Raw genomic sequence first — 15667 nt, forward strand, 5'->3', positions numbered from 1 at the left:
TTTTTTTTTCTTTTTTTCTTACGTTTTTCTAAATTAGCTTACGGTCATGAAGAAAATAAAGTGCAATGACGTGAATGCCTACTCGTATAGCATTATAAATATAATAATTAAATAACCCAATTCACAAACATGCTTATCCTCATTAGGGATGTGGGTGAGATGGAGTGTACAGCAGCTGACTTTGGGCGAGAGGCAAGCTACACTATTTATTCCTACGACAATTATTCACAAGGTACACAAAGACAAACAGCCACTCACGTTACCATTCAGTGTTTTCAGTTTACCTAACATGCCGGTTTTTGGAATGTGTGAGCAAGTTGGAGTAGCCACATTTAAGATGTGTACCTCAGCAGTGTGATGCTTATATGCTAACCACAGGTCTGCCAAGGTTCAAATCAATTCTTACAATTTCAATTCATACAATGCCCATGTAGAGTCTAAAGTGCTTTACATGCCCATAGTTCACGAAGATGAATGACATCCCATAGTCATGACAAAACACACTGGGGGGACAAAAAGACAAAAATGTTGATAGAGGACCATAGATGGAGAAATTGCCCTTACGGGATGACCAAGCTGCGATTCATACAGCGTGGGAAACTTTTAGCACATAGCATGGTGCTGTACAATGTTAGTTTTAGCAGCATGAGCATTAAGTTTCAATTAGTAACCAGTGCAGGCATCCAAAATTAGCTCTTGATTAATAATAATAAAAATGCGGACAAAGTCACAGACAAGAGGTAACTTTAATTCAACATTGTGAGAGTCCAAAAGTTATCTTACAGCTCATCAAAAACAATAACAACCTATACAGTAGAATTTTTTTCTTCTCTTCGAGCTTTTGAGTGTATTTGCAGTCCAAGACGAAAAAAAAAAATACACACACACACAGAAGAAAAAAATAGACACTGGCTATTTGGTTTGGATCTGTCATTTTCCTTGTACAAAACTTTACCAATAATCATAATGGGGAAGGAGCTAAGTTTCCAAAGAAGCCATTCATTTGTGTACGACAATAGACCTCTGTGGTGTATTTGGGAAACAGATATGGCGCGGCCCCTCACAGAGAACAACAACACAAGTGCCTGAAAACACTCGTCTGTCAGCGGGCGCCTCTCTCTTCAAATACTCTACAACAAAACCAGAGAAGCCTAAAGAAAAGCCCCATTCTCTGTCAGTCTGTCTGTCCAGCGACAGCGTGAACGCACACACACGCGGGCACACAAAATAATTGTAAAAAAAAAGACGACGACAAAAATGAGCTCCTGTTTGGCTTGTAACGAAGCCACGTTGTCGAGTGGACGTGGTGTGAATGACACAGGGATTGGTTACTTGGGTCTGGACTGTGATGAGATTGTGCTGTGGCAGCGCTTCACTGTGCTACTTACAATTAAACAACTCAATAAGGTCAAAGAATTTCTCATAGCAAGTCATTGCTGTTGTATTTTCAAACGTTTTTGAATTATGGCTCTTTGTGTTCTTGCGTTTGTGCTTTGTCCCCCAAGTTCCCATGAATTCCTCTGTGGCAAAGAGACAATTGTGGCGAGGCTAGAAAACTGTACACATGATTGAATGAAGAATGGGATTGCATTGTTAAGGCATCTAGACTGCTGGTAAAGATTACAGTGACAGAAAGCAAGAGTGTTGAGATACATTATGTAAGCAGGAATAAATAACATGGGGAAAGAAATAAGAACGTGTACACACACGCACACGCGCACACACACACACACGCACACACACACAAAAAGACGGTGCCACTCAAGAGAAGAGCCCATGCATATTAACAGTATCAATCTGGAAAAAACAAAAAGATATATCTTTACAGTATATATTAATGTGTGTATATAGTCTTTAAAAAAACTACTTCAACCAAATACTCTGAATAAGATGCTACTTTTTGCCATACAATAAACATTTTCATAAGGAAACAAACAAAAACAAAAACAACAGACACGTTTTATTAACTTATACAAAAATAGACAATGGCGTGTTGGTGAGTCCCATACAAAACCAAAAGAAGTCACATTTAAATAGTGAGAGACGACAGTGAATCATGGAACGAAACACGGTGAAGTATGTTCACAACACAACTAAACAAAGGTGATGTACAAATACAAGGGATAAATACAGTATTTATAGGATATTTTACACAAACCCCTTTTTTTGTATCCAAATCCTTGTTGTATCTCTAAATCTTCTGTACGGAGAAGCTGCCTTAAGACGGTTTTCAAACTAGAGCTATTGCAAAAAAAAAAAAAAAAAAAAAAAAGCCAAATGAAATAAAACCCCCAAAATGCACCTTTTTTTTTATATACAAAAATATATCAAACATTTATTCTAATGTAACATTTGCTTGACTCCTTCAGTACAGTGCTGGCTGGACACACACACGTCATCGGACTTTTCAAGTTTTTACAAACCCTTTTTGGCTAGATAATCACATTGTGTTTTTAAAACTCCTGTGACAAGCTTCGTGGTCACAGTTTTAGTAGAATTCAAACAGCATAAATAGAATAGGCTAGGTGTTATGCTCTTTTTCATTTTGTTTTATTTGTGTGTGTTTTTAGCAAGCAAGTTAAACACTTCACTGCTTTTTGTGCACATTACAGTTGGCAAATAAAGAAAAACACATCTCATGAATATGAATTCCCAAGCTACACTAATTCAAACAAAAGGGAAATGACATGGCAAAAATTGTTCCGTCTTCTCAATCCCAGTGGAGTGGAAAGGCCTGAGTTTTGAACAGAGTTCTTATCGTCACTTCAGCTCCGAGTCCAACACGCATTCGCGTCTTGTTCCTTTCAACATTCTTCGTTTCCAGATCCTCTACATGGGTGGAACAATCATCCCCGGAATCGCTGCTTGTGGGAAAAGAGGGGGAGGAAAGAGGGAGAAAGCCAGGCGGTGGGGCGGGGGGTAAAGAAAAAGAGAGCGGGAGGTCAGTCATGTGATAGCTGGGTTTCGTCTGTCATCACAACAGTGCCATAACCCAAATGTGCTGCAGCAAGGACACGTCTCCCTCCCTCCCTCCCTCCCTCCCTCATTATCTGCTCAAATCACAACATTTTCCTGCTAACTCGCCACACACGGACCACATCATTTCAGTCTGGCACAGGATTCTCCGCAAATAGTTTCATGTGAACACTGCCACTGCTAATTGTTAGCAGCTACACCAAAGTGTGTGAACAAATGCAACATGGGTGACGGAGGCCGTGAGATGATGTTTGACTGGTGGAAATGGATCGTGAGCCAACAAGAGTGTAGCTGTAAACTTGCACGACCAACAATGGAAGAATTACATAACAAAAATACAGATAATAATGTGTGTCAGCACCAAATAGGTGTTTATCTAACTGAACAATCTGTTTACTATTGTGGTTGGAGTTTGCACTATATCACGCTAATATTTATGTATCCTGTTTTTAGTCACGTAAGAGTCCAATACTATTGTGGCGGCCGTGGTTCATGTGGTAGAATGGGTCATTCAGTAACTGCAGAGTCAGCGGTTTGAATCCCGCTCTGTCCAAGTCATGTGTCGTTGTGTCCTTGAGCCTGACACTTCACACACCAGTGCCGCTCACACTGGTATATGCCTGTGTATGGGTGTTTGGAAGTGGTCGGAGGGGCGGTAAACTCACACTGGCAGCCACGCCTCCAGGTCAGTTGTGGCTGCTTACGTAGTTTACCTCCAATGAATGTGAATGTGTGAACACATGAATAATGTATCCACTGTAAAGTGTTTGAGTGTCAAGAAAACTGCTACATACATCTTATTATTATCATTATTATTATTAAGTTGTCTTTATTTCTAAAGCTTTGAAAAAAATCACGAATGACCAATGCAAACATTAAACTTCCAGCTTTTAATGCCTTTAAGACGATGTCACCTCAAATTTGTGCAGCTTAAAATTTGGGAAAATATGGTCCGAAAGTCAAAATCTCTAAGTGAAGGTCAGTTATCATGCACAAAGTCACAATAGCTATAAATGACCCTGTGAGCATTTTAGCAAGGGTGAGAAACTTTATCCCTGCAAGGGGTTGTTACAATTTTTTTTAAAGCCGACTGAAGGCCATATTAAATTCATGAAAGAATATGACTCGATAATTGAACAATGATAATAATAACTTTTTAAATTTTATTTTCAGAATATTTCTTCTCAGACTTTGTTTTTAGAATCATGTAGAATGCTTGATCTAAAAGTGTTAGTCGTCTTCAAAGGGTGAAATTCTTACGTTATTTTAGCTAACACCTTATAATGTTAATATGCTCCTTATAGTTTTTCATTATGCATTAATTCACTTCCACTACCTTATTAAATTATTGTTTTTGGGCATTATTATTGCAATATTGTTAGACATGGGTACCCATTTTTCTTCAAGTTACTAAATATTGTCTCTTGTCCAATCAAGGTTAAGATGAATACATGACTGACTGAGCATTATTATCTTTGTAATGATAGATTTTCTTTTTCTCACTGCTCTCGTATTGGCTCATGCAGGTGGACCCAATCTGTTCGATCGCCAGTCATGCTTCACTCCTTAAGCCATTCCCCCCCCAGTTTTACACATAAGCCATCACATGGAGGAATTTTTCATATAAGATATTGGCTTCCTATTGATCCCCCTCTCTCTTCAATCCACTAAAATTCCTGGGTTATTTCCTAAAAGCGTTCGTCTTGCTGGGATTAACTGAATGATGTGTGTGTATATCTGTGTGTGCACGTGCGTGTGTCACTATGATCAGCGCGCAGTGGCCCCAGGGTCACCATGTTCAGTGCTCATCAACGCCAACAGAGGAAGTGAGGAAGTGCTTAGCTTGGGGGTCTGATAAAGATTCCCATCCATCATTTCTCTGGCGCAGGATCTCAACACCATACAACATCCTGCCTAGACGGGCCGACTACGAGCCGTGCGGGATGGAAACGGGAGAGCAGAATGACCCCTGGTGGCACGGCGCACACCTCTCAACGGACGGCAACCGCAGCACAAGGCAGGAAACAGGAAGTGAAAACAGGAAATGGAACACATATGCGTTCCCACTGACAAGTGGAGCGTGACAAATAAAAAACGAGAAGGAAAGGCAGGGCAGGATGAGCTGCTGCTGTGAACGAGCTGGGTGGGACAGCGTGGGATGGAAAGAAACAGAGGAATTGCGAACAAAAAGAGAGCGAGAGCGGGGTAACATACTTCAGGAGAAGGCCAGGCCCTGCAGGGAGCTGGCTGATGAGTACTTGCTAGAGTCCACAAAAGACTGATCTGAAGTCAGGAGGGACAGTCAGGGATCAAGAAGGGTAGAGGAAGAAAAAAAAGGGTGGAGTGGAGGGAGAGAGGGGTAATAAGAGGCAAGAGGGAAAAGGAAAAGGTGAGAAATTGTTATTAAAAGGAGGTTAATGTAACCAGCCGGCATTGGTGATTAGCAAGTCATGGGCGGATGATTGTGTTGGGCTTTGAAGAGTCCAGTCACTGGCGGAGCTAGAGAAGAAGCTGTGGGGGCACTGAAATATGCAGGCACCACATCACGGATTTTTGTTTTATTTTGGGAAACTTTTTTCAACGTTTAAGCACGTTCTCCATAGAGAACATAGAATGACTCTTAATAATAATATGATCTATTCAATCTTTATTTCTGAAAAATTTAGGGCTATGTCGTAATATTCCTGGAATATTCTTGGCCACCCATTGCCTCCCAAGTAAAAATTTTTTAGCTCCGCCAGTGTGTACACATAACTTCTCTGCTCGCTCATTCTTACCTTGCAGGCTGTTAGCGGTGGCGCTGGTGCATGTGGGGGGTGGCGAGTTTTGGGGTCGTACAACGGGGGCAAAGGCGCTCTTCTGCTTGACGGCGGCCGACACCATGTTAGCAGGGGAGAAGGAGAAGATGCCGGAAGAGCTGCTGCAGTTGGAAGGCAGGCTGGTTGACGACGCCATGGTGGGGCTGGATGGGACGACTGGGAGGTGCGGAAGAGGAAGGGGGAGGTTGGACGGAGGGTAGGAGAGGGGGATGGAGGGTGTCAGGGAAGAGGGATGGAGAGGAAAGATGAAGACGGAAAAAAAGGGAAAGAGATGGGGTTAGAGAGAGGGCCGAGGGCAGAGGACGGGCAGACGGGACGAACAGAAGGGGACTGGTCAACGGATGATGGCAGGGGGGATAATAGTTCAGAGGTCTAGCACACATACCTTTTACACAGAGACATTCATTCATTTTTTTAATGTATTGAATATATATTGATATGACTTCCCCCCTTGAAGACGAGTTGATATCCCAAGACCTGAACCCTCCCGTTTTGAAAATATTGATGAGTGATGTTGCACTGAACCAATTGGTGGTATTTCCCCACCAAAGAAGATGTTTCAACTTAAACTGCCAGTTCACATCCAATTGCTATTTCCTGTTTAATGGTCCAAGATATATTGTCTCCTCTCTTATTTGCGAAGCTTAACCTACAACCGCAAGACTCCTGGCGGCACCCCCTGGGCAATGAATATTATGCTCAAGGGGGCATGGTGAGGGACCAGAACTGGTGCTAAAGCGAGGTCCAGTGTTGCCTTGAGATACAAGTTTAATTACTTCTCAAACTCTGAAAACATTTGTACCCCAAATCCTCTTTCACCATTGAAATTAATAGAAATGCCATTAATCCGTCCCAGCCTCCACCCGATAAAAAAATAAGAAATAAATAAAAAGATCATTCTATAACGCTGTACTTTTTAAAAGCATAATAACGATTGAATATGTGTCAAGAATTAAACAATTTGTGTATTGAGATTTAATGCTGCAATTGCAATGTTGATACTTTTGTGCATTGTGTTTTGTTTTTGATTTTGGGGGTGTTGTTGTCCTTGTTTTTTGTTGCGATAAAATAATAATAATAATAATAATAATAATAATAATAATAATAATAATAATAATACAGGATACAAGCGGCCGAAATGAGTTTTCTCCGCAGGATGTCCGGGCTCTCCCTTAGAGATAGGATGAGAAGCTCGGTCATCCGGGAGAGACTCGGAGTAGAGTCGCTACTCCTCCACGTTGAGAGGAGCCAGATGAGGTGGCTCGGGCATCTCATCCAGATGCCTCCTGGATGCCTCCCTGGGGAGGTGTTCCGGGCATGTCCCACCGGTAGGAGACACCAGGGACGACCCAGGACTTGCTGGAGAGACTATGTCTCTCAGCTGGCCTGGGAACGCCTTGGGGTCCCCCAGGATGAGCTGGATGAAGTGGCTGGGGAGAGGGAAGACTGGGAGTCCCTCCTGAAGCTGCTGCCCCCGCGACCCGACCCCGGAAAAGCGGAAGAAGATGGATGGATGGATAATAATAATAGGGGCGGCTCAGTGGCGCACTGGTTAGCACATCCGCCTCACAGTTAGGAGGGTGCCAGTTTGATTCCACCTCTGACCCTCCCTGTGTGGAGTTTGCATGTTCTCCCCGTGCCCGTGTGGGTTTTCTCCGGGCACTCTGGTTTCCTCCCACATCCCAAAAACATGCTTGGTAGGCCAATTGAGCACTCCAAATTGCCCCTAAGTGTGAGTGTGAGTGTGAGTGTGGAGGGTTGTTCGACTCTGTGTGCCTTGCGATCGGCTGGCAACCGGTTCAGGGTGTCCCCCGCCTACTGCCCGATGACTGCTGGGATAGGCTCCAGCACGCCCACGACCCCCGTGGAGACAAGCAGTATAGAAAATGGATGGATGGATGGATGGATGGATGGATGGATGGATGGATGGATGGATGGATGGATGGATGGATGGATGGATGGATGGATGGATGGATGGACGGATGGATAATAATAATAATAATAATAATAATAATATAAATTAATGCCATCGTTGCAACCAAAGTTGGGCATTTTCATTTTTAAATGGAAATTGTTTTCATCAAACTGTGCAGGGATAAATGGCATTCATGAATTCATATAAAATATAAGAGTGCGACTGCCGTTTTGAATCTTGGCCTTTTCTAGAGATTCTAATGGTCGTATAAAAGTCATTTTCACAGCTCGGAATGGTATTTTCTGAAGATTTCTGTTACTAAATGATACAGCAGGATTTGTGAAAGTGTCTCCAAAGTGAAAATGGAGATTTTCTTCACAATGGCTATGAGCTGGATTTACTGTACATGTGTGGCACCAGCTCCCTCAGCCAAATTCTGTCTCTCCCACTGACATCATCCCATCTATCCATTTCTCAAGGGTTTGTCTTTTGTCTGCTAATACACTAAGAGCATTTTCCCCCTCAGTGATTTTACAATCAAGCAAGTCGTATTTCACCTGCCCTCTGATATCTGCTTCTGCCTTTATTGTTGTTATTATCCAACACTTAGCTTTTATGGCCCTTCCTGCCAAATCCTTGCAATAAAGTCATAATCCATTTATGAAGGGGCCTAACTAATCAATTAATGAAAATTGGACCTACAAAGGCAGGCTGAGGGGCCATTGATTGAAAGTGTCTGTGTGGGGCCGATGAGCCTGTTAAAATACTTGTTAACACCCAGGAATCAAAGAGCCGAAATGAAATTGCTTCTCTAGCAATTAGTTTATTGATTTAATCAAGGGTCTTTAATGTAGAGAGTGAACGCGTGTGTGTGTGTGTGCACGCGCGGGAGTGTGTATGGAGTGCTCGTGTAGGGTGTGTGTGCATGTATGTGTGTCAGGGGCAACGCTAAGGTGATCTGCTCCCCTTTGCCAATAAAGGGAGGATTTGTGTTTGACTCTGTTCTTAAAGAAATAGATGAGCCAGCTAAACTGCTCAATTTGCTCCTCACACGTCAAAGTTTGCGTCCACTTCTCGCTCCTTAACTACGGCACCCACTCGTTTGACTCACGGGAGGGCCGATTGCTTCAAGATGTGATGCATTTACTCACTAGCATACGGTGAGTTGCCCGCGGATCCATTGAGGAAGTTGGGCGAGGTGCCCAAGGTTGCCATGCCAGAGTTAGCGTAGCCATTCATGCTAGTGGAGACAGAGCTGTAGCTCCCCTGCTGGGGAGTGGAGCTGGGAACATAACCATGAGGGGACACACTGCTTGTAGTCCTACTGAAACCTATGGACAGGGAAAGATGGAGAGGCAGAAGAGAAGATAGAAGGGAATAGAAGACAGAAAGAGTGTTAAGGATATAGAAGAAGGCAGACAAAAATAAATCCATGCAACGCTGCCTTTGAGAGAGTACGCAGAACACCGGAGAGGCAGACGTCTCTGCGATCAAACCCCCTGAGTGGCAGAAAGTGTTAGACATCACACATTTCACACAAGAGCCACCATACTGCGTAATTGACTGTAATGAGGAGATAGAATGGGAACCGAGATGTTGTCCCAAGTTACTTTTAGCTTAATGTTCCTTGAATTGAAATAGGCACTGCTCAAACGACACTATGCGTATCGTTGGATTTGATTTGTGTCCCTTAAGGTACAATTACACTATTGTACCCTTGAGGTCTAATTATTGAGCTCCGATTTTACAACGAGACCTCTGAAGTCAAACGCCTCCAAAGTCAAACATAGGTTGTACAATTCAGAATTGGGGTGGCGGGGAGAAATGCCTCTTAAGTCACCTCAAGTGGGTTTCTTCATCATCACAATCATCAGAATTATTGATGTGTGCATAAAGTGATGTGCATTGTGTGTAGTTTTAAGGGTATGGCAATGTTTGAAGATGTTTCTAAGTGGTAAGAATTACTGTTGAATTTTGGGATCGTGTGGTATATTTATGGTTTGAACTATTACTACAGGCAATTTCATGGGGCTGCGTCAATTATTCACAGCAATTTGCTATTTGCAGTTGCTAACTTCTTTTACACTTGTGTGAGGTGGAAAAATGACTCACCATCGATGTAAACCTTTATTTATTTTAATAGCAATGTCTGTTTGTTTTTTAGACCATGGAAGACCTGTAGCCACTACTATGGTTTAGTATACCATGACCATAGTTGGTCCGTAGAACAGATTATTTTTATAATAGGAATGATAATTCAAAATTCAACTTTAGAAGGTCCACTGTGACCGTTTTTTGGGGATCCCAAAGTCACTGCTATGTTGCCCAGCTATAAAGTGCAGAGGATACAAAAGCCTTATGGTGCACTATAGCTGTGCGTATGCAGCTACACTGCTGCAAAGGATAAAGATGACTCATTGCGGTGGGAGGGATACATCACTTCATGCTACCTTCTACGTGGATAATGGCCACGGTGAAATAAGCCAAAAGAAATGTTCGGACAATCTTGGAAGGCATATGGCACTGAGAGAAGGCAATGAACAGAAAGGCAGGAGAAGCGATAAAAAAAGAGTGAACCAAGTACTAAAACAAGAGGTCTCTAACCTAACTGGCGCTCATCCAACAACAAAGAAAACATATATACAGTATATACAATATATGGCAATTCAAACTTGTGTAACCTCCTCCAAGATGTGAAGATTTCTGCTCTTTATTCTCAACGGGCTGTAGGCTACCAGGCGGCGAACAGTTGGAGGCTAAGATAGAAGACTCCAAATATAAATCCCTGGCCAAATGCTGACACAGCAGAAAAGAACACCTGGAATTGATCACTAGTGTGCTCTCTTGTGTAATAGTGGCTGCACTTTAAGCATCAAAGTAGCCTCTTCTAGCATAATTAGCACATATTGCGGCAGTACATAAACCATAAGTCAAGAGGCTTTTGTTTTCCTCGTTTTGAGATGATGCTCATTGCAAGTATTACGACATATCCCGAGGCTGATCCGTTCACCCGATTTTCCCTCCTTCCCTCGATACATGTGATGAATCACCCCTGACTGCACCCACATCTCTCTTTGTCAGACGGGGGCCGACCCCAGTCTAATATACACACCCCTAGGACCCGCTCATATTTCTCCATCGTGCCTCATCCCTGACTTTCTACTTCTCCATTCTTTACAATCTCTTCGTCTTTCTTGCCTCATCTGCACCTTGCACTTTTTGTTGCCACTGCCAACACTCGCGTCCTGCTTTCCCCGCGTTTAACCTCCACGACGGTCAAAAATTACTCACGCTTGGCAATCAGATGATGCAATGACAACAATCCTACCCGATCTGTATCATCTTCTCTCACCCTGATTGGCCGTTTGAGCCACTTCTGAGCCGGTGAAGGAGTTTACGGCCATCATGCCCGCGTGGACAGATCCGCTGCCAAGACCGGCAAGCTGGTTGTGCCCTCGCGGCACCGTCGTATAGAGGGCCTCTGCGATGTCTGCTGCTCGTTTCAGGATCATTTCCTGCCATTGAGGGAGGATCAGAAGAAGAGAAGTCAGGTCCTATGTCTTCTTTTGCTCTCTCGATTGCTCGTCTATGGAGTTTTCCTAGCTGTCGGCACGCTTCACAACTTGAGTGGATAAAACTTGCATTTTGCTCACGTCCACAGCTTAACAGGATATTAGGCCAATTTCACCAATAAATAGTAATTTTTTTAATCTAAAATTAATTTAATTAATTTTAATTAATTGAATTAACAATTGTTTTTCACGTACATTTAATACCTTTAAAATGCAGTTTGCTCCTTGTCAACTAACCGATTTATATCACATGTGCTGAAGGCTCAGGTAATGACCAATCACTGCTCAGATTGCAAATGTCATACGACCAAACCCAGAAAAAAGTTTTAAAAAAAGTAAATAAGTGCACTATCCCTGTAAATGATTCATTCTAGGCTTTTATTTTGCATTTTCTTTGGATTTTTTTGGGGGAGGGGGGACAAAAGACAGACAGTAAAAGACCCAACCCTCTGTGAGCAAAATGAACATAGTGATTTATTGTTTTGTATTGTATGCATATACATATATTGTTTTATATTTTAGATGTGGTATTTAGTGTGGCTTGACTTAATTTTTACAGTTGTAAAAATGTTGAAAAACGAGACAGGTATGGTGAATCTGGAAGGGGACTCACCTTTGCATTATAGCTTCTGTATTGTTTTTTTTTCTCCTATTACTGGCCATGACAGATAACAATACTAAAATGTTTCATAAAAACGACTTTTTCACTGTGATGGTTTTGCGGAAGGCTACATTATGATTTATATTTCTAACAGAAAGTTTGGTTTGGTTCTACTTTAGAGGTCCGAATTATCTCACAGAGAAGAGACGTCCAAAAAGAAAAATGATGCTAAAGTTTTTGTGCGCTACCTGGTTGTTGTGAGGCATCCCGTACAAGGCTTCCACCAGGTCTGCCGCTCGCTTTAAGATTACCTCCTACAATCAGGAGCGAAAAGAGGAGGGAGATTGATCATGAGTGTGGCAGCTGGAGGAGTTCAGTCACTTTCATTACATTTCACTAGTAGCATTATGCTGTGAATGCAGAACAGAGGGTGTACGACAGGGAGAGGGCGGTGAGAGCGGGCTAGAGGAAGAGAAATGGCTCTGTCCGTGCACTTTGTTACTGGCTGGGCAGTTTGGGAGCGCACAGGGAAGATACCGTTAGCCGTGAATAAAACATGAGCCTGTATCTCTTTATCAGTCAAGCATCTTTTGCATCTTCGGCCTCCTTCCTGCTGGATCATGTATCCCCTGCTCTTGGTCACATATCAATATAGCGTCACACAACATATCATCAGGCTGACAGGGATACAAGTCCCCTTTTAGCTGGGGCGCACCTGTCTTCTGACCCTTATTGACCCTGAGCATCTTCCACACAAACAGTCAGGCACCCACTTAGCGAGATAAATGTAGTTGCGCTGTGGAATGGAGTGGAATTTCCCATATCAAATATTTTTCCTTGCATATAGTTTTTCTGCTTGTTTTCCATCACTTACCCTTCTTTTACCCTCTTCGTTCTTTTCACTCATTTATTCTATGTGTGTCTCAAGGCAGTCCTTATATGTGCGTGTATGTGTGTGATGTAGACACCTTCAGCCCTACGAAACCCTTTTTAAAAGTTAATGTGCCGGGGCCAGGATATATGCTGGAGGCGCGACAACCAGAAAATTGCAGCCCCCTTCCCTTCTATGCTCCCTCGTTTCTTTCTCCCCCCCACCCCACCCCACCCACACACGCTGTGCGTTATACCCTCCACAGTGTATCCCTCGCTGTGAACAAGCCCCGGAGCATGTGTGCTCTCTGTTCCGTGACACACCGCCTTTCAATCAGACCTCATATCACACACACGCACAGACTCACACCCACACATACACCCGCAACCACACACATGTGGAGGCTGTCGAGCACGCCCAGGACATGACGGGAGGGTCAGCAAAGCAATAAAGATTGTAGAGCGCTGTCCGAGGTGCTAAATTCACTCAATAATGGGAGCGCTGCCTCTGTGTTAACCTCCCATTACTAGCACTATCTGGGGGAGGGGGGGAGGCAAGGTGGCGGCAGTGGGGTGGGAGGTTTGGAGAGACGGCAAAAGAGGGGGACCAAAGAGGAGGCCCGCTCCGTGTGATTGAGAAATGTAGAGGCCCGAGTGAGGTAAGTGGTTCTTTAGTATGTATGCGTCGTTCCTCGCCTGCTTCTCGCTACTTTTCCTCCATGCCAGATGCCTCCTAGGGATTACTGGATAGGTAAATGGATGAATGGGGGGAGGGAGGAGGAGAGGAGGTAGGAGGGGAAATGAGGGAAGAGAGAAGCATTATGGCACAAACAGATCCCCAGCTGGAGAAGGACGGTGCTCGTGGAAGACGTGGGAGATGCCGCACTCCATGAAAAAGGCTCTCAGGGGCCTTCATCTTTTCTCCCCATATTTTGGGGGAAACACTGAAGCCAAACAAAAGCATGCACTCCATCTTCCCACCACATTTCCAAAACGTGCATGTTAAGGGACTTGAAGACTAGAAATTGTTGTTGAGTTGTTGTTGCGAGAGTGAACGGTTATTTGTCTACACGCACCCCACAAAGAGCCAGTCCGGGGAGTCTTATGAGGACAAGCAATATAGATGGCTAGATAAGGTGTGCAGTTTTCAGCACTCCAACCATAATGTTCAAACATCTGTCTTTGATTGTAAAGGCATCAGCTGTGAGCAGCACCCACAGATTTGTGATCAAATTCATGTCTGGTCTGTAAATGGTAAGGTTTTTTTTTTTTTTTTTGGTTATCGTCATTGTCTGGATCTGTTTTGTGTCATTTTCAATTGGAGGTATAGTGACGAGTAATGCACAATGAGTGTAAACACCAAACATTTTGGAACGGAAAATAGCCGCTTTAATCTTGGCAGCCTTAAGCTACCATACGTTTATTTGTTTCTTTTCTTCCTTTGTGAGAAGTTCATTTATTGATAAAACACTTTTCTAAACCACTTATCCTGTTCGGTGTCGCAGGGAGCTGGAGCCTATCCCAGCTGACTTTCTGGAAGTCTCCAGTCAGTCATCGGGATTCATGTAAAATCAATGTTGATGTCGTTGTTTTTCTTTTTAAATTTCCAACATTTTTGATGTCAGTCTTCACTTTAAACTGTGTTTTTAAATCGCCACAGTTAAGATTTCTGTATGTATCTTTAGTGATTTTTGTGTAGCATTAATTTGCCCATCATTCTAGGTTAGAGGTAATCCTTTATCAAGGCGTTATCATGTTGAATGTCTGTCAAATAAAAATAATTTGTGTTTTTTTTTTTTCATGCTGTGTGTCAGCAAATGGCTGTTGACAAGCTGGCCACGCATACAGCAACCATCCTCTCCTCACTCATCTATTTCATGTCTCCTCTTCTTCGCTCTCGTTCCCATTTTCTCTATTAATCACTTTTTCATGGTCCAGTGGCCGGTCTACTTATCGGTCTCTCGTTAGCAAAGAGATCTGTCCAGAAGCTAAACGCGATTAGGCAGCGCTCCAGAGTCATTCTGATAAACAGATAAATGTGGTTAGCGCCGTGCTGCCTGCTTTGCCCCGCCGCTGTAAGGAGAGACCATTTCCTGGGCGCAGGGTCTCTTCCCGTAAAGTCAGGCCCGTCGAGACGTCAACAGGAAGGGGAACCTGATCCAGAGCAGAGCCTGGCCTCGTCTGGCAGGACGGTCACTCATTAGCCGGCCCCAGATCCCCTCCCCTGCACCACAACCTGAGCTGCTAAGCGCCGTCTGCGCGCTGTTCCTGCGATCCAGCGCTCCCTGCTTCCATACTGGCGGACTATTAGCGACAGCACGGTGCAGCTGGACGACATCACGACATATGGAGACAAAGCAGGCATTTCCAGGGTTCATTAAGAATCTCCTCACTAAAGGTGCCTCGGGGAAAACTTTGTTCCTAATTCAAGATTCGGCTGGAAAAACAGGCAGAGAAAAGGCTTGGCTTGCACTGAATGGGCGCAAAAAAGTTGCCAGCGTGTGCCCCTCTAATGATTGAGGCCAACCGTTGAGAGGAGTGTGGTCAACAAACTGTTATTACCTAATAAAGGCACAAATCAATAGAGCTGAAATGAACAACTGGGCCTGCCAGCTACTGCTGTTCATTTAGAGGAGGAGGAGACACCACGGAGCGAGGGAAGGAGGGAGGAGCAGGAGGGCGAAAGAAGAGAGATGTAGGGGGGTTAAAGACATCACCAGGACAAGTCCCGTATCCAACAGACATGACACACAACCACGGACAAGTGATTTCTTTATCTCCCCTCTACATCTACCTGGGCTCTCCATCTCCACCTCACGGTGACGTTTGCTGTGTGTGTGTGTGCGCGCGCCCAGGCGTGTGCATGTGCATGCTGCTCTGTGAAAGCGTGTGTGTTGGAAGTAATAAAGTCCAC

The 15667-nt window shown here is 43.7% G+C and overlaps 1 protein-coding gene across 4 annotated transcripts in view; it reads right to left on the reverse strand.

Annotated features, from left to right (window-relative positions):
* Positions 1 to 727: 727 nt before the first annotated feature.
* Positions 728 to 15667, reverse strand: part of LOC148404097 (transcription factor COE1) — a 58540-nt gene continuing 43600 nt past the window's right edge. The window contains exons 12-17 of one of the 4 annotated variants that reach the window (XM_088375979.1): positions 12132 to 12197; positions 11063 to 11225; positions 8862 to 9041; positions 5754 to 5951; positions 5191 to 5259; positions 728 to 2861 (exon numbers count right to left, since the gene is read on the reverse strand). In XM_088375979.1, the coding sequence (XP_088232105.1) occupies positions 5192 to 5259; positions 5754 to 5951; positions 8862 to 9041; positions 11063 to 11225; positions 12132 to 12197 (675 nt within the window). In that variant the 3' untranslated portion in view covers positions 728 to 2861; position 5191. The other 3 variants (XM_088375997.1, XM_088375989.1, XM_088376005.1) reach the window with 3 other exon arrangements.

The sequence above is a fragment of the Syngnathus floridae genome, chromosome 1 (assembly GCF_059516105.1).
Source record: "Syngnathus floridae isolate MCC-2025c chromosome 1, RoL_Sflo_1.0, whole genome shotgun sequence".
NCBI lineage: Eukaryota > Metazoa > Chordata > Actinopteri > Syngnathiformes > Syngnathidae > Syngnathus > Syngnathus floridae.